Genomic DNA, 26,564 nt, shown 5'->3' with positions numbered 1-26,564 from the left:
TAACACAAGTAAGCACACACAATACCTATCTGAGATCCTATAAGAACCAATAAGAGGTTTTCAATGACTTCCACAGACTACGTGAGAGCTCCTTGCACTTGCCAGGGTGCTCAGCCAGATGTCTAAGCCTGAGTCACCAGGTGACCACAGCCCCACTCCACACCCCGGCTGCCCAGGACTGGAACCGACCCACCTCGGGTAAGAGCCGCAGAACGGGGACTATGCCCGAGTCCGGCGGCGCGGAACGGCCGCTGAAGCGCGATGGCGGCGCACTCCCCTCACAGCGCCAACGGCCGCCGCCGCCCGCTGTTGCCAAGCAACCGCCCGCCGTTGCCTCTTTAAGAAGCCGGCTCTTCCTCTCCCGCCGCGCTCTCTGATAGGTTGTCAGGAGGCGGAGCCTCTTCGTGATTGGCTGGAGGCAGGGAGAGGCGGGGCTTCGACGCGGAAGCGGGTTTGGGCGCCATGAGCCGGTTCGGGGGTCGCGTGCGTGAGTACCCGTCCGTGTCCATTGACCGCTTCGATCACGACAACCTGCTGGCGCGCGCCTACTTCCTGTCGCACTGCCACAAGGGTGAGCATCGCCCGTCACCATGGCAACCCCCCACCCCTCCCGCACACGTACTGATGGCTGTGCCCTCTCTCCACAGACCACATGAAGGGGCTGCGGGCGCCCGCCCTGAGGAGGAGGATGGAGAGCAGGTACGGGGGGACTCCGGGGGATGAGGGGAGGACGGGACCCGCAGGGCTGACTTGCACTGCCGCAGCCTCAGTGGCTGCCGGCCCGGCCCGGCAGGGTGAGACCCTGAGGGGAGGTGGGTGGGTGAAATCAAAATGTGATCAAAATAAGAGAAGGGAACTGTTGTGAATCATAAAGGCATGGAGTCAGAGTGGTTTCTGTTGAAGGGACCTTAAAGCTCATCCATTTCCAACCCCCCTGTCACGGGCAGGGACCTTCCACTAGAGCAGGTTGCTCCAAGCCCCTGTGTCCAACCTGGCCTTGAACACTGCCAGGGATGGAGCAGCCACAGCTTCTCTGGGCACCCTGTGCCAACGCCTCAGCACCCTCACAGGGAAGAATTTCTTCCTAATATCCAATCTCAATCTCCCCTCTGGCAGGTTAAAGCCATTCCCCTTGTCCTGTCCCTACAGGCCTTTGTCCAAAGCCCCTCTCCAGGTTTCCTGCAGCCCCTTTAGGCACTGGAGCTGCTCTAAGCTCTCTCCTTAAGGAGCCTTCTCTTCTCCAGGCTGAACCAGCCCAGCTCTCTCAGCCTGGCTCCAGAGCAGAGCTGCTCCAGCCCTCAGAGCAGAGCTGCTCCAGCCCTCAGAGCATCTCCATGGCCTCCTCTAGACTTGCTCCAGCAGCTCCACATACATCCCTCTTGTGTTGTTGCCCCCAGAGCTGGATCAGGACTGCAGGGTGGGTCTCACACGAGTGGAACAGAGGGAGAGAATCCCTTCCCTTGACCTGCTGCTCATGCTGCTGAAGATGCAGCCCAGGATACAGTTGGCTTTCTGGGCTGGAAATGCATGCTGTTGCCTCATGCCTAATTTTTCATCCATCAGAACTCCCAAGTCCTTCTCCTCAGGGTTGCTCTCAATCCATTCATCCCCCAGCCTCTGTTGATACCTGTCACTGCCCTGGGTCATGTTGAACTTCATGAGGATCCCTGCTATTATTTTCTGGAAGTGGGTCAGTCTGTGGAGATAGCACCATGTTTGTGCTGTGCACAGAGGAGACCAGCAGTGTATGCGCAAGCACACAGCCAGCAGTTTTGAGGAAGACAGTTATTCCCCTTTGGTCAGCACTTGTGAGACTTTAGAGTAAGAGTCCAGTCCTGGACAAAAAAACAGCGTTGATGTTTTAGAGCAGGTCCACCACACTGATCTGTGGCTGGAGCATTTGATGTGTGAGGAGGGGCTGAGAGCTAGGTGTCTTCAGCTGTAAGAGTAGTAGACAATCAGTGTGTGCAGGCAGGGGTAGAGAAGATGGAGCCATACTCTTCTTGGAGTGTATAACAGAAGAGACACCTTTTTGTTTTCATCATGAGCATGGTCAAACATGGCAATGGGCCCAGAGAGGTTGTGGACCAATTCTTAGGCACTGTTTGGTTTCTTAGTGTAGATATTGCATATCTTCAAATGCAAGCAGAGTCTGTCTTTGCTCATCAGGTCTCTTTATGCACTGTGCAAAAGGAAGTTTCTGTGTTCTGCTGAATGCTAACTGTCCCAAATGCCTGTTCCAGGGGAGACCAGTGAGGTGGAGGAACCCCATCCCACTTCAGGTTGGAACAGAACAGCTCTTGCAGGCTTACATCTGTAGGTCTCTTTAGATGAGGCCACTGTCTGAGCACTGTGTTTGATGTTGTAGGTGCCAGGTGTTGATGTGTCGTTAGATTGTTCCCTCTCATCTGTGTTTTTTTCTCTCCTTGCAGTTTGAAAGTTAAATTGTACTGCTCCCCGGTAACCAAGGAATTGCTGTTGACTAACTGGAAGTACAGATTTTGGGAGAATCACATTGTGAGTTGTTGTTTGTTTTTAAATGAAGGCTTTCTAAGGAGTGCTTCTAGGAAAGAGGGAGCTTCCCCTCCTCAGGAATGTCTAAATGTTGGTGTTGATACAATGTGGGATTGGTTTATTGGATTATTATTTAATCTTAATTTTCCCTTCACAGAATTTATCCTTTTCTCTCAACTTCAGCTTTAACTGTTTTCCATTGGTCTTTATATCACTCCCTCATTTTCTTATCTTGCTCATGTCTCTTTGCTCCTGTCCTTAATTTCTCTTTTGCTTCATTTAAAGTCTCATATTACTTGGACTATTTATAACCTTTTAGTTCTATTATTTTCCTGTTGATTTTTGGAAAATAGACTATTTCAAACATGAAAATGTTTTAGTGATGTAAAATCACTAAAGAACTTGATTAGTTTCTTCTATTTCCACTGTTTGAAGCCAAACTTCAGTGGTCATTCTGGGTGTGACTTGTAGTGATTTCCTTCCCTTTGCAGATGCGGGCTTTGAAACTGAACATGTTTCTTTTCACATCTCACTTTTCACATCATCACATAATGTAAGGATTTTGCTGTATCCCCCAAGCAAGGACAGGAGGGTTTTCTAGTCAAGTGGAAGGTCAAGAAGGACTTCAGGCAAGCTGAAACTTGTTTTCTTGGGGGAGTTATGGCTTGGAGTTTCCTTGAATAGGTTGTAAGTCTGGGTCTTAAGGGCCATGTCCAAAGAAACTCATATGAGTGGGACCTGGGAGGTAAGCCTGGGTAAGAAAAATATGTTTTCTGTTGTAGGTCATAGTATAATTGTGAAGCAGAGGGAGGCAATAACTTGCTATTATGGAACCTTGAGAAACTGAAAGATTTAATGACTTAGGGAGGGAGTGAACATGATTTGGGGCTCTGTAAAAAGGACTCTGAGCATCTCTTGGGCATGTTTGATGGTTGAAGGAGACTTGCCAATTGTTTCACTGCAGTAAGAACTTTGAGAATTGCTGAGCAATACTGAGCATGCAGAATTTAGATCAGCCTCTGGAGTTCAGTCAGCTTCAGAAACTGTAGATAATAAAATCAGTATTGATGTTTAAACAAATCAAGTATTGCCAGTGGCTTGCATTCTTAGGATAAAATATTTTTGGGGACACATAATTGCTTTGGAGCAAGCTCTGAGTTTGATTGGTGATGTGGTTTCTGCTGGAGAAGCCAAATGTTACCACCTTTGTAATGGATCTGGTGGAGCTTCCCAGAAGTTTGGAACATGGTGTCTGGTGTTTTGTGACTCCAGCTAGTGCAGTGAAACCCCAGGTGCTGAAGAGACTGCTCAGGCAAGAGGTTACACCAAAGGAGGGTAATGACAGGAGACTTTCCGTTCACTTTGGCTTCTGATGGGGGAGGAGCCTTCATAGCAGCACTAACGTTGCAGAGGGCCACAGAGCACGTAGGGTGCAGGACTCAGCAGAGGATATGGCAAAACAGGGGATCAGTTGTGGTCTACAGATCAGTCACCCGTATGCAAACACAGAATACGTGCTGCATGTGATTTGTGGGCTCTGCTTCTGGGGATAGGGAACAGTGAGGGGAAGTGCTGCAGCACAGACACGGGTCCTGGTGAGATCTGCCGGTGAGCTCTGGGACTGGGTTTTGTAGTCACCCAAAAATAAGGCTTACAAGAAATGAGAGCTGTTGCTGTTAGAAGTCCAACACACTAACATTTTAGCTTGCACACCTTGACTGAGGTTTCTTCATTTCATTTTTAGAAAACTTTTAGGAAACTTACTGTTTTCCACTGGAAATGGATATTCATGACTTACTGCAGGAAAATGTGCTCAATTTTACAGGCTTAGCTTTAGCTGCAGTGCATGCTAAAGATGTCTACATAATGACTATAAAGCCATAAGCATGAAACTAAATGTTCAGTAAATGCTGTAATGAATTTTTCCCTTTTGTTACAGGTTGCACTGGAAGTTGAAACCCCAACTCAGATTTCTTTGGTAGATGAAGCAACTGGTGAGGTACGTCACACAAAAAGCAGATTCATGTATTTGTAATGGGCAGTAATACTGTTCACATGAGCATTGGAAACAGATCTCACTGTCACATCCCAAATGGACAAGTTGTTTTGAAGTGTATGTTCCCCTTCTCTCCAAGATGTGCAGCCTCATGAATTCTTCTTGCCTGCTTTCTTCTTACTATCATAGCATTTCTTGGGGTAGTGCCTTCCCAGGGTATTAGTGATTACCAAATTACCTGTTGTAATGTAATTGTTATCCCTGGCAGTGTTCAAGGCCAGGTTGACAGAGCCTTTGGTGATGTGGCCTAGTGGAAGGTGTCCCTGCCCATGGCAGGGGGTTGGAACTGGATGAGCTTTAAGGTCCCTTCCAACCCAAACCATTCTATGATTCTATTACTCTTGTAATATTTTCACTTTGTATTTCCTGGCTTATTTTAACAAGCTTTAAGCACAGGACTTAAAGGTCTCCTAGAGCATCTCCGGGCAAAGTGTATCCTAAGATATCTCCATGATACTGGTGAATGACAAGCTGGACATGTATGACAATGTGCACTCACAGCCCAGAAAGCCAGCTGTGTGCTGGGCTGCATCCCTAACAGCATGAGCAGCAGGTTGAGGGAGATGATTCTCCCCCTCTACTCCTCTCCCATGAGATTCCTCTGCAGTCCTGTGTCCAGCTCTGGGGACAACAGCATGAGAGGGATGTGGAGCTGTTGGAGTGAGTCCAGAGGAGGCCACAAAGCTACTGCGAGGGCTGGAGCAGCTCTGCTCTGGAGCTGGGCTGAGAGAGCTGGGCTGGTTCAGCCTGGAGAAGGCTCCTTAATGGGAGAACTTAGAGCAGCTCCAGTGCCTAAAGGGGCTGACAAAAACGATGGGAACAATTGTTTTAACAGAGTTTGTTGTGGTAGACTAGGGGGAATGGCTTTAACCTAAAAGAGGGGAGATCTAGACTAGGGAAAAGGAAGATATGTTTCTATGAGGAGGGTGGTGAAACACTGACACAGGTTGCTCAGAGAGGTGGTAGATGCCCTGTCACTGGAAGTGTTCAAGGTCAGGTTCGATGGCTCTCTGAACAACCTGGAAATGTCTTTGCTCATCTCAGGGGGGCCAGATTAGATGATTTTCAAAGATCCCTTCCAACCCAAACTGTTCTGTGATTCATGAACCAAGGAGTTAGGTCTTTTTCCTGTCTTGCTTTTATGAGTATCATGCCATACTCAGTCATCTCTCCTGGCACGACAGGATGGTTGTTGCTCTTCAGGAGTTGCTGGAATGTGAAGAGACTCGACTCTTCATTCAAAAGCAGTGCTACAAGCAGCTGTGGGCAGTAATGCATTGCTTTCACTGTGTCAGTGAAAGTACTCATAGTATTTATTACAGTGTGAAAGTAATGCCAATCCATCTGTTCCAGAAAGAAGATGTAGAGGTGACACTCCTACCAGCTGGGCACTGTCCAGGATCAGTCATGTACGTCCTTTCAATACTCTAAATATCTCTGCTGAGAAATTTGTCCTAAAAAGCAGGTGTTAGGTTTCCTGATGCAGATCCCTGGGGTAGATTCCTTTGGCTACAACAAGCAGCTGGGTTGCCCTCATGGAATCTGTGAGGCTTTGGTCTTATTTTCCAGATTATTTCCCAGACACAGAGTCTGAATGATTAGATTTATCTGAAATCACTCTAGGACCAAATTGAGCCCAGTATTTCTGTTGTATCACACATGAGCCATGTAGGCTGCCCTAAGCAAGGTAACAAATGAACATGTGGCACTTCATGCCTTATGTTGTTGAGTTTGACCAGAGCGTTTGTGTGTGCAGGTTTTTGTTTGAAGGTGAAAATGGCACTGTGCTGTACACAGGGGATTTCAGGCTGGCCAAAGGAGAAGCAGCCAGGATGGAGCTTTTGCATTCAGGGACCAGGTGAGACTTCAACTATTAATGGGATTTAGGGAGAATAAAAGATCACACAGGCATGGACTATTCAGGAATAACGGACTTGCTTTCCCTCATTTTTTTTAATTATCAATTTAATATATTTGCAGTGCACTTACAAGCCCCTTTTGACTTGTTCTTTGTAACAAAGAGGAAGAATTGCCTCCTTTTGAAGAGGGAGGCAAGTGGTATGTCTTAGTCCTGTGATACAACGCTCACTCTGGTATCGCATTTCTCTCTTTCAGAGTAAAAGACATCCAGAGTGTGTATTTGGACACTACTTTCTGTGATCCCAAGTTTTATCATATACCAAGCCGGGTAAGTATAAATAAGCTGTGAGAGGAAAGGTCTTTAAAACTGCTAATTTCATTACCCATCCCTTTGATAGCCAAGTCCTGCAAGGCAATGCTATTTTCCATCACCAGAGTATCTTCAAAGATGATTCACAACCTTTTTTAAACCCTTCAGGAGGAATGTTTAAAGGGGATCTTGGAGTTAGTGCGAAGCTGGATTTCCCTGACTCGCAACCATGTTGTTTGGCTGAACTGCAAAGCTGCTTATGGATATGAATATTTATTCATAAACCTCAGTGAGGAACTTGGGGTCAAGGTAACTTTTCTATCATTGTTGCTTTAGAACAGATCTTCAGTGGCCAGTCGTGAGCTGGAAGTGGCTGTTCAGAGGACTGCTGCCTGTGAAAGATGCTCCTACTTTTGTTAACTTCACATAAGCTACAGTTGTGCTCAAAATGAGTTAACTGCTTGATTCAGTCTGGAACATCTGGAGTCTCCAGGGAGAAGTTAATTCCCAGTTTTCAAGCTTAGTGTTTCTATCTCCCTCTTTTATCTTGTGAATGATAAAAGCCTTCTCATTTACATATGACATTAATAGTTGGCAGATATATTCTGACTTTGATGCATATTCATCCCTCTTGAGGAGGGGACAAATGTTCTGCTTGGTCTAGATGTCCAAATTACTTTGGGCTGACACCTCTCTGCTTGGATGTTATAGTAGGTAGTAGTTGCTTAAATGCCTGCCATCATTTGTTGGGAGCAGAACCACCTCTGTACAGTTACTCCAGCTGCAGCCTGGCAAACACACTGAGCTAACTAAGAGTAAACTCTGCCTTTCTCTAGGTGCACATGAACAAACTTGATATGTTCAGAAACATGCCAGAAATCCTCTACCACGTTACTACAGATCAACACACTCAGATTCACGCCTGCCGACATCCCCGGGTGGGTATTGTTATACAGATCCTCTGCTACCTTTTCTGTGAAAGACAGGCCATGGGTGCTGATGTTTTGGTGCTTTTGAAGAGTTAGTGGTGGCTTAATGTAAAGAACAGTAAGCACTTTAAAAAAGGCGGGGGAGGATATATTAGCTGGTGCTAGAATTGTATTTGAAACTTAAAAGTTGTATTTTTAAATGAAGTAAGACAAGTGGCAGATTAGATCCCATTTAAATATATTAAAAGCAGTTTAGATGGTGCTTCCTGCAGCCACGTAATGTGCTTGAAGTGTGCAGCCTTTCCTTTGCAGGATGGCTGTCAAGCTGAAGGCTCCAGCTAGGAGGAATGCAGGTAGAACTAGAGATGGCACTTTAGGGCACTGGTGTTTCTGATTGATTTACTTTGTTGGCTGCACTTTAGGACCACAGAATAGTTTGGATTGGTAGGGACCTTAAAGCTCATCCAGTTCCAACCCCTGCCACAGGCAGAGACACCTTCCACTAGAGCAGGTTGCTCCAAGCCCCTGTGTCCAGCCTGGCCTTGAGCACTGCCAGGGATGAGGCAGCCACAGCTTCTCTGGGCGTGCTGTGCCAGCGCCTCAGCACCCTCACAGGGAAGCATTTCTTCCTAATATCCAATCTCAATCTCCCCTCTGGCAGGTTAAAGCCATTCTCCCTTGTCCTGTCCCTACAGGCTATTGTAAAAAGCCCCTCTCCAGCTTTCTTGTAGCCCCTTTAGGCACTGGAGCTACTCTAAGATCTCCCCTTAAGGAGCCTTCTCTTCTCCAGGCTGAACCAACCCAGCTCTCTCAGCCTGGCTCCAGAGCAGAGCTGCTCCAGCCCTCAGAGCATCTCCATGGCCTCCTCTGGACTTGCTCCAGCAGCTCCACGTCCCTCTTGTGGTTTTGCCCCAGAGCTGGATCAGGACTGCAGGATGGGTCTCACCAGAGCACAGCAGATGGGGGAGAATCCCCTCCCTTGACCTGCTGCTCATGCTGCTGGGGATGCAGCCCAGGATACCATTGGTTTCTGGACTGAAGCACACACTGCTGGCTCATTTTGAGTTTCTCATTGAGCAACAACCCCAGGTCCTTTTCCCAAGGGGTGCTCTGATTCCAGCTGTTGAAGTACGATGCAACAGCAGTGTTTCAAAGGAGTTGGAAGTGAGATGCAAATTTGGTCTGGCTGGATACTAAATTTCTTCAATTTCTGGAGGAAAAATGTAGGATTACACTTAATCTAGTATGGCATTCTACAGGATGATGACTGCTTTCGATGGAATAGGCTGCCTTGTGGGATGACATGCCAAAATGGAACCCCCTTGCACTTAATCGTCATCAAACCCTCCACTATGTGGTTTGGAGAAAGGATCAAGAAAACCAGTGTAATAGTGAGGTGAGCATTTGGGCCATAGAGAAACCTGTTGTTTCAGGTGCATATATTGCCAGAGGCTTGTGTAACTGAATCTAAAAATGACTTTATAAGAGTAGGTAATGTTTGCCTGTTGACTGAGGGTGAAGAGCAGTCACCTAATTTTTGTGCCTCCTCTGTTTTTTAGGACTGGGGAGAGTACCTACAGAGCTTGTTTCTCTTTTCACTCTTCATACAGTGAGGTTTGTATATTTGTTGTGTTGAGTACACACTGGTTAAAACAATTCAAGGAGTTTGGATTGTTTTGGAGTAGATGACATGACATCAACAACAAAGCATCTTTTCAGTCATGAGACATAAGGGGATAGGAAGTTCTGTATACTGAAGACACAAGTTTGTTTCAGTATAGCTGCAGAAGAACAGGATGAGGTAGGGCATGATTATAAGCCTATGTTTTTTTTTTTTTCTCTCTTGAAGTATAGGTTACTGCTACAACTGTTTTAACTCTTTCTATGATAGATTATTGCATAACTATGCAATGCTTGAAGCTTGGAATTTTGCTTTACAATACATTGTTTATCTGCTGTGACTCAGTTTTGGATGCTTTTTCCTTCTTTTCCCTGCCCACACATTTTCTGACATCATAGTTGCCCCTGTTAGTCCTCTTTCTGTGTTAAACACTAAAAGGAGACTGGTCATGGCAGCATCCTCTCCAGCATCAAACATTCATTTGACCTGACTTGGTCCAGTTCTTAAAATACTTCTCTCTCCTAAGAAGCTGAATTGAATCTGGACAATTGATCTGTCACAAAGCCTTGCACATCCAAAATGGAGATAATTCAGAGCCCTGGAAACCAGAAAGGCAGTGCTGGTTTTAAGATCCTGTAGTACATACAACATGGCAGCATATGGGGGTAGTGTATTGTAACAAACTCCTACCTCCATGAGCAAAACCAGATGAGTCCTACTTGTCTATAGATAGGAGTGTAACCTGCAAGTGTTTTCAGTGCACAGCACTGATAAAGCCTCAGCTCATGGGGAGTGCTCCAAAACTGACACAATTCCTTAAGGAATTCGCTATCTGGAGAGAACCTAGAAGACAACAGAGTAAGGCTTAGAAAAAGTGATGGGTTTTGTCATGATGAGCTTTTATAGCGAACTGAAGGGAAACTTTTCCAGAAGTCTTTGAAGAAGAGAGTACCTGATCCACACAAGTAGGGACTTGAAATCCAGTAAGAAAAATGCAGGCCTGAAAAGATCCAGCAGCAAGGACCACATTCCCTAGGAGCAGGTCTGTCCAGCCTTTTCTTTCAGAGATAGTGATGGTCTGTGTAGCTGTTGATGATGTATGTTCCTTTCAGACCTGTCTTCTTGTTATGGAGCTATCTGCTTGGATAGAGTTTGGCTCATGGGTCATATTGGTCTTTACATGACCAATGTACTTGTTGGTCATGTTTTGAGTGTGCTTTGATCCGTGCTGCCATAAAGTGCAATTACAACTGTTGATGTTACATGTTAAATTATTAAACTTCTGCTTCTTTTCTGGAATTTAGATTAAGGATTTCCTGAGCTATATCCAGCCTGTGAATGTGTATCCCAATGTGCTGCCAGTGGGTGGGACAGAAGAGAAAGTTATGGAACTGTAAGTGACAAGTGGCTGCTGGATAGAGGTGACTGATCTCTGTTCTTGTAAGGACAGCTCTCCTGAGTCCCAGCCTTTTCTGCAGGCCAGAGCCTTTTGCTTGTCTGATAGTTCAGATATTATGTGAAGAACACTTGCATGTTGTGCTAAGTCTGAGAGTCTGTGTTCCATGCACTACTCATATCCATGTAGAGGCTTTCCTGCTGTTAAACTGCATTTGGGTGGAATCTGAATGCACGTTCATCTCAGCGTATCCTGTGACCTGTTTCTGTTTGTCCTTGCTACTTTTCAGAAGTTTCCTTTAAAGAGGGTTTCTCTTGGGTCTTGCACTCCTGTCCCCTGTATGGTGTCACAGATGCCTGTTCTCTTGTGCTGCTACATGTTGGCAGCTTAGAAAGCGCTCGTACAGAGCAGAGGAGCAGTGGTGTTGTTCAGTTTGAAGCAAAATGAAGATGGTCCTTTTCCTCCTTAATGAAAAAGGAGATACTCAGATCAAGTTTAAAGATTTAACTTTTGCTCCTGAAAGTATCTGCTGAATCTCATTGCTGTTCTCGTTCACCTCAGGCTAAAGCCATTATGCAGGTCATACTGGAGAAACGCAGAACCCAGCTACAAGCCCTTAGGAACACTGAAGAGAGCCTGCAAGAGAGACTTATCTGATACAGGTAAAGCTTCTGCTGGTGCTGCTGTGCCTTAAATGAAAGTCTGAAATTAAGCAGAGGTGGTACAAGCTGTGGTGTTCATCATGGTCTGTCCAGAGTAAAGCTAGAAAGGAGAAACATAAATTAACCTAGGTTTTAGGAGGGTGAGAGAGGGCATAGCTGTGTAGAAACACACTTGTTTGCCATCCTAAGGTGTACTTAATGCTCAACAGCCCCTTTTTTGCTGAAAGAGATCCACAGTCCTAGACCAGCCTTAGTAAAGCTTCTTCCAACTTGTCATGGAAGACAGTGGTGTATCACTGGAATTGCTCTTCCTCATTCTCTCACACTGCTTTTTAGCACCTAGTAGCTTTTTTAACTTATGATGGTCAGTGGATGCTGTACATGGCCTCTGGAGAAGTCACTTGGGAACCAGAAGGCAGCTTTGGGTCTGCTGGGTTCTCTGGCTATTGATGAAGCACCAAGCACTGAGCACCCTGCAGGGGTGATGTTGTCATGGCAAAACACATCAGAGGCCTGAATAAATGTGTCTGCCAGGGTGACATGTGAGCTGCTGCTGGCAATGAGCAGCTTTCTCTTAAGGTGCTGGGCAAGACATGGCAAAGCAAACACTGTCAGTCATGTCCTGCTGGGTCTTTATCTGGGACAAAGAAAATAACTTTCTCCTCTTTATACTAAATGAATTTTTGTTAAAACTCTGGTCTCAACAAAGTTTTAGTGTTTTTCTTCCCGTTTGTTCCTTGGCAGATGAAGATGATCTCTTTGATTCAGAACTAACTGCTGCAAGGCCTAAGATTCTGAAACAGCAGAGAGGAGAGAGCAGGCCCTCCAGCACAGCACGGTCTGAAAACACTGGAGGAAACAACGATGAGAGCACAGAAAGTTACAGAACGACTGCAACTTACACCTCGCTCAAGGTAGACTTCATGGACTGCGAGGAATCAAATGATGATGATGAAGATGATGAAGAATCTGAAAACAGTACAGCTGAAGTTCTTTCCCAGGAGCCAGATGCCACTTCCACATCAAACTTCAATGGGGTAACCAGTGACCAACAGGAGTCCAGCAGTGATGTCCCTCGCTGGGACATGTTCTTTAAGTGTGACAGACCAGAAGAAACCTCTGATGTCGAGGACAACTTCCCCTCCTCAGCAGATGCCGGTGGCTCCCAGTCACTCTTCAGTGATTCAGATGGTGTCAGTGACTCAACACACATCTCCTCCCAAAACTCTTCCCAGTCAACACACATATCAGAGCAAGGCAGCCAGGGCTGGGACAGCCAAATGGACACAGTGCTCATTACCACCCAAGAGAGGAATGCCTTGGACATGAGCAGAGGTGGGAGCAGGACAGTTCCTGTATCACAGGACACCACCAAATACACTTCACTTGACAACAGCCCATGCAAGCCACTGAGTCAGAATAGATCTTGTGCCCATGATGTTGCCTGTGACTTGAAAAGCAAAGACACTGAGAAAGATGGAGATGCTAGCACCACTCATGTTGGAGATGGGGTGGTGGAAGTAAGTGACAACTCCAGGACAATGGATCTGGAGCTGAGGAGGGACTCCCAGAGCTCCTCCGACTTTGAAATTCCCTTGACTCCTGATGCTGAAGTGCCTCAGCCAGAAAAACTGCGCTGTTTGTATAAGAAGCTGGCAGCAGGTGAAAACATAGTCTGTGAGAAGAGAGTCTCCTGAAGACATGTGGAACTGATCACATCATGGTAACAAATGCTGAAGTTTATTAAACCCTGACTTGTTTTTCATACTGGTTACTGTCTGCAGCTGTGCTGGTTTAGGCAATGCTTTCAGGAATCTCTTACTGTCAGAACTCAGAAGCTGCATCCTGTGTAACTCTGTTGTTCCTTCCATGAACTACTGAGAAGGTGGTATTCCCAAGAGGAACCAGAAAGCCTTCCATCTCCTGAGCTTCAGCTCTTGGGAGCTGCAAGCAGACAAAAGACGAACCAGACAAAACTAAGGGTTAAACACTGGATGAAGTTCAGTGTTTCTCTTTATCATGAGCTCTAAGAGTTTGCCTTTGAGATAGAAGTGATCTCAGGTTTTCATGAAATGTCACATTTTTAACTGTAGGAATACATCATCTTTCAGGTATGACCATACAAACTATGCAATAGTTGCACTTGTAATTTAATCTGAGTTTTCACTGCAACTGTTTTTAACTTGGTTGCAAAACGTAGCAGAATTACTGAGAAGTGGGTTTTTTAATAAATCAAATAGTTCTTTTCCAGCAGTCTTGTTTACACTGAGCAGCCTTGTCATCCCCTTGAACTCCTGAATGAGATGACTGATACACACTGGTTTAAACCTAACTTATTGCAAACACCTTGTCCACCATTCCTCCATGTGTTAGGTTGTTCTGAATTGTTCAGAATGACTTACAAATAAACCTGGGTGGTTTCACAGCCACTGGCAGCAGCCTGCTCCAAGGCCAATCCACAGCAATAGCAGGTAACCCGTCATCCTGGCCAGGCTGTTGGGTTACTTCAGGCTCTTGTGTCACCAGATTTCACCTCCTCTACAACATTCTGCTGATTTCACTGAATTAAGACATGTTCAGGTTTGGTTTTTAAATCAAGACAATCAAATCTCTCCATGCATGAGTGCCATTGTAACCAACTCTGCTGGAATTCTTAGCATCTGAAATGGAAATGTCATTCAGGTTTGTGTTAAACTGCAGGCCCAACAACAGTGCCAGAACAGCAAAAGTCACCTAAATTAAAGCCATGAGGTTTCCTATCCATGTGGTCTTAAGTCCCAAAGAATTAAGCAGACTTTTAGTATGACAGCTCTTCCCTGTCTTCAGTCTCACCAGCAGTGCTCTGATATGGGGAAAAGCAACCCAAGAAAAATTGCTATCATGTCTATATTGTCTTACGGACATTCCAGTCCACGTGCTTCTCCACTGGCCCATCACCCACTCCATCCTGGGATTTGTTAACATTCATTTCCAAACAGTCTATCAATCATTTTTATTATCAAGGTTAAGTGAGTGAACCTGCTGTTATAATAACCTCCAGGAATAAAGTCCTACAGAGCAGAACTTCTTCCACTGGCTTCTCTCTGTATGGAAGTTCAGGGCTGCATTTACAGTGTGCTTAAATGTAGAATAACAAGTCAATTGTGTAAATTTATACCAGTTCTTACCTGCCATAAACTGAATAGGAAACACATCACTTCCTCACCATTGCTCTTCTACAGTCCTTACAGTGCTAGATGACTTGGGTACAGGAATTAAGAGGTTGTAGTCTTAAATCCTGCTGCTCCAGCTCATTGTGGCAGGTTAAGATTATTCTTTTTTTTTGTGGTTAAGAATGACAACAACAAGAGAAAAACTAAATTTAATTTATTTTATCAAAACCTAAAGGAAGATAGCAATACTAGAGATTACACATCCTGAAAAGAAAATGTTCCTGAGCTTACAAACTGCATATTCTAATGCACACAGTCCTAAACCATACATTAGAAAGAACCAAAAGATTGACTTAACTTTTGAGATTAAATAAATAGACAAGAGCTTTTCTTATGGTGATCTGGCAGCTTTAGATTTGCTACCAAAACCCCACCAAAATTAAAATGAAAGCCAACAGAAGAGCAGTGAGAGGTGAGCTCACAGGTGACCAGCCTCCAAGAGGTACATCTACACACCTGAGCTGGTAGCCCTGCTGATGCTTGCAGACCACAAAGCAGAACAAGAACAGAAGCTCAGCTGGTTTAAGCTCCTTAAAAAACTGAAAATAGCTTTTTCTTCTTTTCCAATTTGGCAATTCCCCCCCCCCCCCCAAAACTCCTAACAACAGTAGGAGGAATTTTAAAAGCGACACAGTGTCCTGTTAAGCTCATTCACTGATCGCAATCTGAATGCTCTGGGAATATCTGAGTACAAAATACTGTTCAAGGCTCTAAACTGGAAACTGGGTATGTGGTCTTACTGCAAATAAATACAAACTGCTGTTACCTCCTGGATATAAATTAAGAAGCTTTTATTTATCACACAAGAGGTAACAGAACCTCAGGGAACAGCAGCAATAATCCAGCGCTGATGGTAACGCACTTTCCTTGGACAAGGCAGCCACTGAACTCATGTACAACTACTACGAAGTTTATCTCCATCCTGTTCCAACAGGGAAGGCTGCAGACAGCAGCGGATTAAGGAGCTGGAGACTGCAGACTCCATCCATGTGGAATGCGTCACTCCACTGGGCTACATGCAAGAGAAAACAGTAACAACTCCAAATGATATAAGATCATCTCGAGTTTGCTGACATTAAAGCTCCACATTTCACTTAAACTTTATATATATATATATATATATATATATATATATATAAAATGAAATGGTTAGGGATGTGGCATGATAAAAACTGACTGCGTTCAGCACTGATCCAAGTGCGTGGATACAGGTGAGCCTGGTGCCATCAAATCCTTCTCATTTCTAAGCCAAATTTCTCCTAGTCATTAAACAGATAAAGTTTCTATTTCAACACACATCTCTTTGTGAGACAGTGCTGACACAGCACTTCAGTGGCCCACACTCTTCACCCCAACCAAAGCTAACTTTGGCCAGTAGTGTATAAAATTCCACTGTCTGCCAAAGAGCCGGATCAACTGTGCTTCTTAGTGAACAACCAACGTGCTTTTTGTTTTGGAGTGCTAGTAACTAATGAGGCATTTAAGGCATTTTCTAACAAATGAAGTAAACAGTTCTATGCTGGGTACTTGACTTCATTCACCTGAGCCAACAGCCATGCACCTTATAAAGGTGATGAGCTGACCTATGATACATAGCATCCATTGATGGAGCAACGTTATTCTCCCTTACACTATCAACATGATTTGTAAGCAATGTGCAAGTTTGACAAGCTTTTAATCCATGAGAATAAAGCACTTAGATCATCCCTGGCTTTAACTGCCCTCATAACCTACCTCAACTGCTCTTTGTGTTCATGAAGCCAAACAAAACTTTGCATACATTATGAATAGATCGAGACAACTTTAAGATGATCAGGAAAAAAACCCCATACAACTCATATAGCTGAAGAACAGTACATTTCTCAGCCTTTACATTCAAGAACATCTTACAAATGTCTACAGAAAATGGGTAAACTCACCCCTAGTCTAACTTCACTGAAGTTAACATTTTTGCAACAAATACAGGCCTAGTATCTTAGAAGTCTGTCACTAGATAAAAAATAGTCACAGTATGTAAAAATTTAATCAAAACCAGTTGTGGATACAAATCAGCTCCCAGGGTATTTGTGCACCTAAGGGATAACTGAGCACATCAGCTTTGTTAGGCAATGGGTTTCTCTCCCTATTGTGTTATCTATTGCCAAACCATAGCCAGTAATTTGTTTCGACAAGGACTGCTAACAGCCAGCTTGTGTTACTACCCATAGTCCAGTGCTCACAAACTCCCTGTAGAACTGCAGAGCTCCTACAGCATCCTACCTAAACATCAGAATGTAACAACTGAAGAAACTCCTACGTGTAAAAATTCTAAATAACAGAATGTCACCTAAAAAACATTCAGGACCTTCATCTTATATCTGGAATCTGCTCAGACCAACCGCCTGACTTGCACTGAGTTCAATGGCACTTTACAGTTTGTGCTCCTGTGAAGCTTCACTCAGACACAGTCTGATGGCTGCTGCCCTTAATCCTCCATGTCAGTACAACAAATGTTATTGCTGATCTCATGAAGCTTTTCCTTATGCAACAAAAGCAGCAAAACAAGTGTCAGCTATGAGTTACGATTCAAGTCAAATGTCTCCAGACTTCTCACAGTAATGTCACTTCATCCTGCTGACATCAGCTCCCCATTGGCCTACAGCTGTGAGCTCACACTCTAGTATTCCAATCAAGGTATATTTTCAAGAGGTTTCTCAGCACACATGTTCCTGCTTCCTAAAGAGCAGTGCTAGAAAAGTCAAATTTTAATCCCCATTATCAGTTTTCTATTTGCCTGAAACACTGCATCTCTTTTTGGCCAATGACATTTCAATTACAAACATAATGCCTTTCATTCACTGTACTTATTTACACTGGATGTAAGAATACTTGAATATATGTGTGAAAGAAGAGTCTTCTTAGAACACATTGTAAAAAGAACAAAGTATCTGTGACTTTGGATACCCGAACTCAGTTGAGATATCCTCTACAACACACAGCTCCACATTTACACACAGTTCTGATCCTCTTTCTGGATGGGCTAAGACCATCAGCAGAGTCTGAAGTCAGATCTATTGAACCTGCAACACAGATAAACACAAGTCAGGAAGTTCTGAAAGACAGACTGAAGTCAGCTTCGGACTGTACTTCTTCCAGCCTGAACTGCATCATAAGACCTACATCCCCAGCCCAGGCCTACAGACACCAGAATCCAGAGAGAATGGTGCCTTAGACAACCCAGCTGTTCCTACTGTCTCTGTAACTAGCAGATTATTTAATAGTTTAAGTGAAATATCAATGTAAATAAAGGAAAGCGTTTTTTAATGGTAGCCTAACCATTGCTTTGAGCATTCCTATAATTTGCCTTGGCAGACATCCTGACCACAGCCCCTTGCTGTGAGCTAGCAGTGCTGAAGGAGCCAAAAGCTAAAGCTCCTGGGTACAATCTTGTCTGCATGTCAGACTGTATGCAGACAATCTACATACAATGACATATGATGGCTGCTCTACAATCTTAGGGAGATGCACTAAAATACTATCATCAGTCAAGCTGCAACAAAGGCCACCACTGCTCCAAACCTCCTGCAAGAACAGCATTAAAGCCTGCAGACCTTTCATCTGGTAGTCAAAGGTTAACTCTTCTCCAGCCTTGATAGTTCGTGTAGAAAACAGTGCTATTCGAGGAAGACGCAAGTCGAGGTTATCGATGAACACATTGAAGACTTGAAGGTTTGGGTCACACTGTAAGGCAAAAATTAATGTGGTTTCTGTTAGGAAAAACACAGATCGGGTTTCAATCAAGTGCTTAAGTAAACCATGGTCACGGGAAAGTAAGGACTTGTTCTGCTCTCAGCAACAGAAGTCTGAAGTAAGTTATGTTCTGAAATCAACAAATCACATTCTTGAAATAGCATTTAAGGAGAACACTCACAGCTGAGAGGCAAATCCTTTCAAGAAGGCCCTTACACAGCATGTAGACTACATGCAACAGCTTATTAAAAAAAGCCCAAATGAAGATACCTTCAAAAGATGACAAAAAATAAAAACGGTGACAAAGAAAACAATTAAAGCTCCATTTAGAGATCAGTATTTACCCACAAAACCCATAAAAAGGATTAAAGTTGGCAGAAAACCCAACCTCTTGTTTCAAGCACCACACACTCCCCATCTGTATTTCGCTTTAAACATTGCTTCCAGGCCATAAATAATATTTTCATGCATGAATTTCTACCTTCAATTGCTTGGCTTCTGAATTATGTGCCATGGGCTACATGGCAAGAGAAGGATAAAGGACACTAAGCAGGAACTAGAAACCACTTCATCATTTTCTCTGGAGTAAGTGTCAGAAATCAGTAGTCACTGAGACAGTCTGTTAAACCCTGCATGCTTCTTTAACAGTAAAATATACCTCACATTAAAGAATCAGAAGTGAAGTATGACATTTTACAATTAGACTGAGAACACTTCACTCCCATTTCCAAAAGTGACAAGCAACTGTCTGTACCTAAAACTTTTCTTCACCCTTCTCCCTGGCAATTCCCTGCATAAAATACAAACACCATTAGCTCACAGTTTTGAAGACGTGAATTTACTGTATTTGTAGAACATTGACTGCATAGCTCACAAACATTATACTGGTGAGAAATAATACATTTTTCAGTTCAGGTATCTTTACAAATGCAGCTGAGCCTTCTTGCTTTAGGTACTTCAGTTAAACACAAAATAAAACGCTACAAAAATGCCCTGTTTAAAATTTACTTTAGAGTTCTCTGGCAAGTTTAGATCTAGGTGGAAAAAAGGTACCTACAGAGAAGAAATATCAATGAATCATAGAATCACTAAGTTGGAAAGGACCTTTAAGATCATCAAGTCCAACCATTACCTCCACACTGCCAAGTACACCACTAAACCATGTCACTAAGGGCCTCATCTACATGGCTTTCTGAACACCTCCAGGAATGGTTATTCCACCCCTTCCCTGGGAAGCCTGTTCTAATGCCTGATTATGAAAGCATATGAATTTTCTTTTTCCTCCTCTACCAATATCTGAAGGATGAAATTCAGCATAACCCCCTTCTCCTCCCTGCTACAGAATAATGCATCCATTCCTAGCATCTTTGATTCTTCTATTAAGTACTTTTATTAAGTTCTTTTAGTTACTTGGAAGAAAACACAGCCAGACCAACCCCATTTTGGTTGTCTTCAGTGACAACCCCTGTCCTACCAGGTGCCCTCTTCAAGCAGCATCTCATTCCCAGACTTTTGTCGGTAGTCTTACTGCCCTCTAAGGCTAAATATTCCTTTCTATTTATCATGTCACCTACCTGACCAGACTGTGCTGGTATGAAACAAACTACTTCAGAAACACTGTGCCTATGGTAAGAATATGCTTAAAGCAGGAGAAGATATTTCTGGCACAATCAGGGTAATTCACCAGATTCTTAGTATACAAAACATGGTCTTACGCTGTGATTCACAAAGTGGGACACATTTCCATAGCGAGCTGCATCTACTGTAAATTCATCTGAGTCATAGTCCAAATCAAACAAGTATGTATTTCCCTGGTTGTCATACAGCTGGCCTCGTCTCTCTGCTTCCTCACTTGTAATCACCTTAAAAAGAAAAAAAAGAGACAAAAACCAAAACCTGCATCATATTATTAACTATTACTAAATTAAAACAAGTATCACAGTCAAGTTAGAAAAGTTTTTACTTGGTAAAAGAATTCCACAGTCACTTTTTGATGCTGAAACAGAATTCTATCTCCAACCTGATCTCAGTGAAGATGCCCCTCATTGCAGGGGGGTTGGTCCCTTACCATCCCGAACTATTCTACAAATAAAGAATACACACATGCAGCTAAACTGATCCATGACTGAGGCTCCTCTGGATGTAATTTATCTCCAGCTGATGCAAAGCACTACCTTGTCTAGGGAGAAAAAGATACCAGCACCTTCTATTCAGAGTTTTGATGATGACAGATGTAACCTATTTTTTTTTTTTTTGCTTGGAAGTTTCTGTAAGTACAATTTTGCCATTAGACCCAGAAAGCCTTGTTTGCTTCATGTAAAATAAAGCTTTAACTTTCTCCCTTTGAACAAAGACCAACATGTATCTGTCTTTAACCCAGTCACATTTACAGCCCACTTTTCATCTCCTCCCTCCCTAGAAGCATCTTTCTGCTATTTTTGGCTGCAATGAAAGATCCTGTTCATGGCAATTCTGACAGACAAAGCTGAAGCTATGCTATCAGACTAACACAAGGTGGAAATCCACAAAATCCCCAGAGAACTAGTCACCTCTGAAAAAGCAACAACTTAAAAAACTTCATCTACAACCTGTTACATTCATTGTGTCGTGAAGCGACATGCACTGTTGTTCAGCAAAGAAACTGCAATTTGGCAGCCAGACAGATACAAAATGTGGTGGAATTGGACAAAAATCCCCCCAAAAATCTTTCTGACAGATCAGATTTGAGAATTTAGAAGTAGGGAGTAAGTAAATTTAGGTGAAAGCGTAAATACACACTTTCCTTTAAGCACCAAAATTATACCATCTTTCTGCACTAAGCCCTCAGAGATACTCTGACCTCTTGCATCTTTGCAAGGTATGAACATGAGAAGTGAGATCTGGGGGAGGAGGGAGGCCAGTTTAACACCACGAACATTTATATGAAGGGACAGAAGGAATTCCTGAGTCAACCTGGTAGCAAAGCAAATCTGTGGCAGAAATCCCACCAGACTGGATCAGAGAGGCTGCAAGGAGCCCTGAAGCTGAGCAGAGGTTGGACCAGATGAACGTAAGGCAGTACAGAATCTCAAGAGTAACTTGAGATCAGTCTTTTATAACATTACAGTTCTGTTTGAACTAGGAGGATATTGAGTAAACAAGCGATGTCCACACTACAAGTCTTATTCTTGTTGCTCATCAAAAGCAGTATGTTTGTATATACTACCTTAAAAGTTCAGACAAAACAGGAAGGGACCGACACACTGGGTGGGGAGTATGGCAATGATGGTGCCCGAGGACAGCAAAAACTACAGTAATAAGGATGATCAGGGAAGGATAAAGACTATGACTACTGTGAAAGAAGAGGACTTGTTTTTAGAAATACTATTAGAACATGTGCCTAAAATAATTCTGTAGTCATATATGGGGTAAGTATTCTCTTTACACTGAACCTTTTACAGCTGCTCTGGAACGGAGGAACACTCTGGACAGTCATCTTGAATGCCTACTTACTCTATTTCTCTACCTAAAAGTAGACTTACCTATCATATAGTAGAAGTCAAGAAGTGTTAAAACTGAGAGAAAGCTCATCAAGATTTTTTCCCAACATTTCCTTTACTGTAAATAACTCATCTAGATGAGATAAATACATACCTCTCCAACATACTCCATCACAAAACTGTTGGTTTTAATTTTCTGGAGGGTTTTTACTCCCCAACCACGGCCATTGCTAGTTCTGAAGATGCAAAGAGAATAAGGTGTACCTTTCTGTACTATCCTATTAGGGCAGTCGGGCCCACACCTACAAAAGGAATTGCATTCATAGATGGGCAAGCCAGGCTGGATTTTCAACTTCTTTTGTTTATTGTAAGCCAAAATAAATCCAGCCTCTTTTGGACAGCACTTCTCAGCGGGGCAGTCAGTGCATTCACAGCCAGTCGTTATTCCATTTATCACATTTATTCCTGGAGCAGGTTTATACTCATTAATGTAGTAGAAGTCTAAAGGAGGGCCTTCGAGATCCACAGTATTTTCTACCAGGATCATTGCTTTATGATTCTTTTTCCTGTTGAGTTCTTCTTTCCACCTCTGAAGTGCTATTCTTTGCTTAGCCTTCTTTACAATGTAATCTGCGACCGCAGGATTCAAAGCTTTAACATGGTTTCTCACTTTCAGTGCTTTGCCTTCTCTCACCCGAGACAAGTATTCATTCTTGTCACTAAGAAAGTTCTGTAAAAGCAATGAGCATTTCAGATTTTTCTGAGGTTCCCATGTATTTGAAGATTCTGGCCATCCTTTCCATTTCACAAGATAGTATTCTGTGCCCTTGAAATACAGAAACAGATACAGGTTTAGCCACATTTCATTTTGCCACAATCCAGCATCAGAGAGTACACAAACACAAGAGCTCTGGAGTTAAGCAGCAGCATGCAGTGCAGAAGGCCTTGATGTCCCCATAGCAATTAGATTTGGGGAGAAAAAGAAAAGAAAATCAACTTTTCTATTTGCACATTAACTTATAGCACAACTTTGGACACTTTACGTATCATCTCTAAGGGGAAAGAAATAAACAGCTGAGATGAACTCTGACTGCAAACAGCATACCTGGAGGAAGCTCATTTGTTAAGGCAGTTATGCCAACTTAGTTGTATAACTCATATGCACAAGTAGGACATAGTGGTATCACACACAGAAATAATTGTAAACTTAGAAAAAAATCTCTAAAATCACTCCTTGCCATATTAACTGTCCTCCCAAAAGAGTAATCTGTTCAAAACACATAATATTGTGTATATAATACATTTAATACTTGTTTTAAAGCAGGCTAAATAACTGTTACAAGGCCAAATCCTGAGACTGAATTTCACTGGCAAGATGAAGCCATAGGAATCCAGTTGCAGCACATGGCCCTAACTCCTCATTAAACACACTACAACAGGCAAGGGAGGAAAACAGTGTGTTACCTGCAAATAAAGAAGCATCTTGATACATACCAAGCTACAACCTAAAACCATCAGCATCTTGCTTAACTTCTAGATATGCAAAGGTGAAGCATTTCATACTCTAACATCTCTGTAGGTTCAGAAAACACAAAGTCCTTTTCCTCAACATGCCCAGAGCAGCAGTTGTACCACTTTCTGTTTACAGTTCAAAGTTTGATACTTCAATTCAACGTCAGCAAAAGCCTTGTCCTCACAAGCCTGCAGCTTTATGTTAAGAGCAAAACTACCTTCGGCTCGCTTCTGAATTCCAGCTGAAAGAGTGATCAAATCGGTCTGTGTTTCTCTTACCTCTTCTACCTTGTAGTCACACAAATATTCCACCTCATAACTCTTTAGACTCCTGTTGGTGATTCCAATGGATTTACATGTGAGATTTTCCTTCCTACATAATTCTTGGAGGGTCTCAAGTGAAGCTAGACATGGCACATACCAAGCTACAATAAGAAAATTGGTAGAGAATCCTATTTAATGTCTCGGCTGAATCGAAATCATTACGCCTTACCCCAGAGCCCCCACATTGTCACTGGCGATAGCGCGAGTCTCTTGTACAACTACAGCGTCAAACTCAGCCCTTCTCTAACGGGTGAAGAAGAGCATGTCAGCGGCTCCCTCCCTGCACCTTCATTCTGTTCAGTACTTACATTTACAAAGAACAACAAACATTTTGGAAGGCACAGACTTCCATGGGTGAAAGCTGCACTAAGAAACCACTTCCCTGCCATTACAGCATCCCGTAACTGAACTATGGCCACATTCTTCAGTAAACCCGCCAAATATCTGCAGTTACTCAAGTGGAATCAAGCACTTGCGATGCAACCATGGTGACCGGACGAGGAAAAGAAGGGATCCACAGCGCTCTTCCAGAAGGATCCGGCTGCCTGGTCAGCTCGGCGGGTTTAAAGGGACGCGACGGAGATCGTGCCAGCTCCCGGCCAGAGCCCGGAGAACAGCGCTGGGAGGGAACGGACGGAAGGGGGAGGGAAGAGCGGAACGGGACCCGGGAGCTGCGGTGCGGCAGCGCCGTGACTTCCACCCCGGGGCTTTCCCGCCTCAGCGCCCCGCCCCCCGCCGCTCACCTCCGGGTTCAGGGGGCGCCGGGCGCCTCTCCCGCGGCCCTAACGCCTCTCCCGCGGCCCTAACGCCTCTCCCGTCCTCCCGCCCCCCATATTTACCTCAGGCGCCCCCCGGCCTTCCCTCAGGGTAGAGTCCCCCGAAGGCGCGGCCGGGTGGCTAAGAGCGGGACGGGGAAAGGGAGGGAAGCGGCAATGGTCCCGAGCTGGGTGAAAGGGGAGGGGAACCTGCAGCAGGCCCCCACCAACCGACAGAGAAGGAGAGACCTCCCCGCCCAGCACCGAGGGAAGGAAAGCGGGAGGCAGTCACACCGGACCGGCCGGGCCGGGTCGGGCCGGGCCGCCCCCCGCGCACACCGCCGCTCCCTCACCTCCTCGCCAGCCCTCCATCCTGCGGAGGGGGAGGGAAGGACACCCCCGCCGCTCCGCCCCGCTCCGGAAGGGGGCAGAGAGCGTCTGCGCGCCTGCGCGGCTCCGCCCCCCGGGTCACGCAAAAGGCGTTGGCGGCAACGGTATCAGAGGGCTCGCGGAGCGGCGCGGAGGACGGCTCTGGGGGGTCACAGGAGCCCTTTGTTTTCACACAGGAACGAGTGAGGTATCCGCTTACTGTGCAGACATCAAAGGCCGTAGGGTAAAGGAGGGAGGACCTTCCCAGCACTGCCTCTGCTTTGGGAAGCCTCACACGTTCAATCTCCATGCCCAGCCTCGTAAGACATGCAGTATAGGCATCTGCAGTAAGGTTAGATCTATGCTATGCAGCATCTGTTGAAGAATATTGAAATACACGTTCTGCAAATATAAGACAGTTTAGGAAGGCTGTAGAGAAACAGATAATTGAACATTAGTCTCTTCAGCTCCAGACAGGCGTCCTTTGCTGTGTTATGCGTCTGAGTTTTATACAAGATAATGTAGAATCATGGACTGGCTTGGGTTGGAAGAGATCTTAAAGCACTGACGAGTGGGGTTGATTGAAAAATGGGGTTGATTGAAGAACAGGGTTGTAAATAAGTAACCTCAAGAACGTTAGGCTTTGTTAGTAATTTTGTTTTCTCTATTGTTGCTAAGATAAGCTCTGCCAGAAAGACCTGGTGGTTACTGATATGACAATGATCCTAAAACAAAGTGATGAAGAAATAACCACCGGGTGTCCAAAAGCCCACTACCCCATTTTTGTATGCATACAGGAGGCATTGTCTAAGAAGTATGATGTATGTGATCTAATGAATATGTATGTTTAAGGACAATATAATTGCAGTCTGGTTGATGCCTGGGGGAGACATGCTTAGAGGAGCTATCCCCTGTGATCTCCCAGCGCCGCAATAAAGAATACCTGCTTGTCAACTTAAACTTTGTTGGCGAGTTCCTGGAGTTCTCTCCGAATCAGCACCAGCCTCCTGCCATAGGCAGGGACACCTTCCACTAGAGCAGGTTGCTCCAAGCCCCTGCATCCAACCTAGCCTTGAACACTGCCAGGGATGGGGCAGCCACAGCTTCTCTGGGCATCCTGTGCTAGCGCCTCAGCACCCACAGGGAAGAACTTCTGCCTAAGAGCTCATCTCAGTCTCCCCTCTGGGAGGTTAAAGCCATTCCCCTTGTCCTGTCCCTGCAGGCCCTTGTCCAAAGCCCCTCTCCAGGTTTCCTGTAGCCCCTTTAGGCACTGGAGCTGCTCTAAGGTCTCCCCTTAAGGAGCCTTCTCTTCTCCAGGCTGAACCAGCCCAGCTCTCTCAGCCTGGCTCCAGAGCAGAGCTGCTTCAGCCCTTGCAGCATCTTTATGGCCTCCTCTGGACTCTCTTGTGCAGGTCCCTGCCCTTCTAACATCCCACTTTCAGGGCTGAGCTATTGCCCATTGACTGCACATTAGGCTGAGACCCTCGATTCCCGTAACTTCACTTGCCTGCTCCATCTCCTTATAACCCTCCTACCTAAAATTAGAAAAGCTGCCAACTTATATCCAAACCAATATATGCAGCATATGGACTAGAACAGCACCATACAGAATGGAGGATGCCAGGAGCTGCATAAGAAAATGTATTTTATTAGTAACATAAATAAGCACATATAACCCTTACACACATTGTCCAGGTCACACCACGAAAGCATCTTACAGTAATTCCAGAAATACAAACAAAACAAAAACCCCACATCCCGCTCAAGAGGCCAGCATCAAAACTACACAGGATGTCAGTAGCATTTGGTACAGCTACAGTGCATTCTCCCCAGCCC

At 44.5% G+C, this 26,564-nt stretch overlaps 2 protein-coding genes across 5 annotated transcripts; one reads left to right on the top strand and one right to left on the bottom strand.

Moving 5' to 3' along the window:
- Positions 1 to 234: 234 nt before the first annotated feature.
- On the top strand, positions 235 to 15,145 carry DCLRE1C (DNA cross-link repair 1C). 2 transcript variants are annotated; one of them, XM_062631909.1, is made up of 15 exons: positions 503 to 571; positions 648 to 699; positions 2,170 to 2,282; positions 2,433 to 2,517; positions 4,454 to 4,513; positions 5,924 to 5,979; positions 6,327 to 6,428; positions 6,686 to 6,758; positions 6,909 to 7,049; positions 7,577 to 7,678; positions 8,929 to 9,065; positions 9,229 to 9,283; positions 10,595 to 10,683; positions 11,248 to 11,348; positions 12,093 to 15,145. In XM_062631909.1, coding segments are annotated over exons 6-15 (1,755 nt in total). In that variant the 5' UTR covers positions 503 to 571; positions 648 to 699; positions 2,170 to 2,282; positions 2,433 to 2,517; positions 4,454 to 4,513; positions 5,924 to 5,977; the 3' UTR covers positions 13,046 to 15,145. The 2 variants fall into 2 exon arrangements, with proteins under 2 accessions (XP_062487892.1, XP_062487893.1); XM_062631908.1 differs by lacking the exon at positions 2,170 to 2,282 and having other exon boundaries at positions 235 to 571.
- SUV39H2 (SUV39H2 histone lysine methyltransferase) lies at positions 14,699 to 24,813 on the bottom strand. 3 transcript variants are annotated; one of them, XM_062631919.1, is made up of 7 exons: positions 23,913 to 24,282; positions 23,560 to 23,705; positions 21,923 to 22,594; positions 20,005 to 20,151; positions 18,151 to 18,280; positions 17,504 to 17,619; positions 14,699 to 15,572 (listed from the first exon to the last, which is right to left on the bottom strand). In XM_062631919.1, exons 1-6 carry the CDS (start codon positions 23,932 to 23,934, stop codon positions 17,510 to 17,512), a joined length of 1,227 nt encoding a protein of 408 aa, XP_062487903.1. In that variant the 5' UTR covers positions 23,935 to 24,282; the 3' UTR covers positions 14,699 to 15,572; positions 17,504 to 17,509. The 3 variants fall into 3 exon arrangements, with proteins under 3 accessions (XP_062487903.1, XP_062487904.1, XP_062487902.1); XM_062631920.1 differs by lacking the exon at positions 23,913 to 24,282 and adding an exon at positions 24,713 to 24,813 and having other exon boundaries at positions 14,699 to 17,619; XM_062631918.1 differs by having other exon boundaries at positions 14,699 to 17,619.
- Between the last annotated feature and the right edge of the window lie 1,751 nt (positions 24,814 to 26,564).

The sequence above is a fragment of the Pezoporus occidentalis genome, unplaced genomic scaffold (genome assembly GCF_034315485.1).
Source record: "Pezoporus occidentalis ecotype Australia unplaced genomic scaffold, CSIRO_AGI_Poc_V1 ctg38, whole genome shotgun sequence".
Lineage (NCBI taxonomy): Eukaryota > Metazoa > Chordata > Aves > Psittaciformes > Psittacidae > Pezoporus > Pezoporus occidentalis.
The sequence above is the reverse complement of the archived record's forward strand: the minus strand, read 5'-3'. Positions and strand labels throughout refer to the sequence as shown.

Excerpts from the sequence above, each read along its gene's own strand:
- DCLRE1C (XM_062631908.1), top strand. The coding sequence starts at position 463 with ATGAGCCGGTTCGGGGGTCGCGTGCGTGAGTACCCGTCCGTGTCCATT. Across the intron at positions 572-647 it reads CCTGTCGCACTGCCACAAGG|ACCACATGAAGGGGCTGCGG; the intron begins GTGAGCATCGCC and ends CTCTCTCCACAG. Across the intron at positions 4,514-5,923 it reads TAGATGAAGCAACTGGTGAG|AAAGAAGATGTAGAGGTGAC; the intron begins GTACGTCACACA and ends CATCTGTTCCAG.
- SUV39H2 (XM_062631918.1), bottom strand. The coding sequence starts at position 23,934 with ATGTTTGTTGTTCTTTGTAAAT. Across the intron at positions 20,152-21,922 it reads TGATGGAGTATGTTGGAGAG|GTGATTACAAGTGAGGAAGC; the intron begins GTATGTATTTAT and ends TTTCTTTTTAAG. Across the intron at positions 17,620-18,150 it reads CTTTGACTACCAGATGAAAG|GTTCAATAGATCTGACTTCA; the intron begins GTCTGCAGGCTT and ends TCTGTGTTGCAG.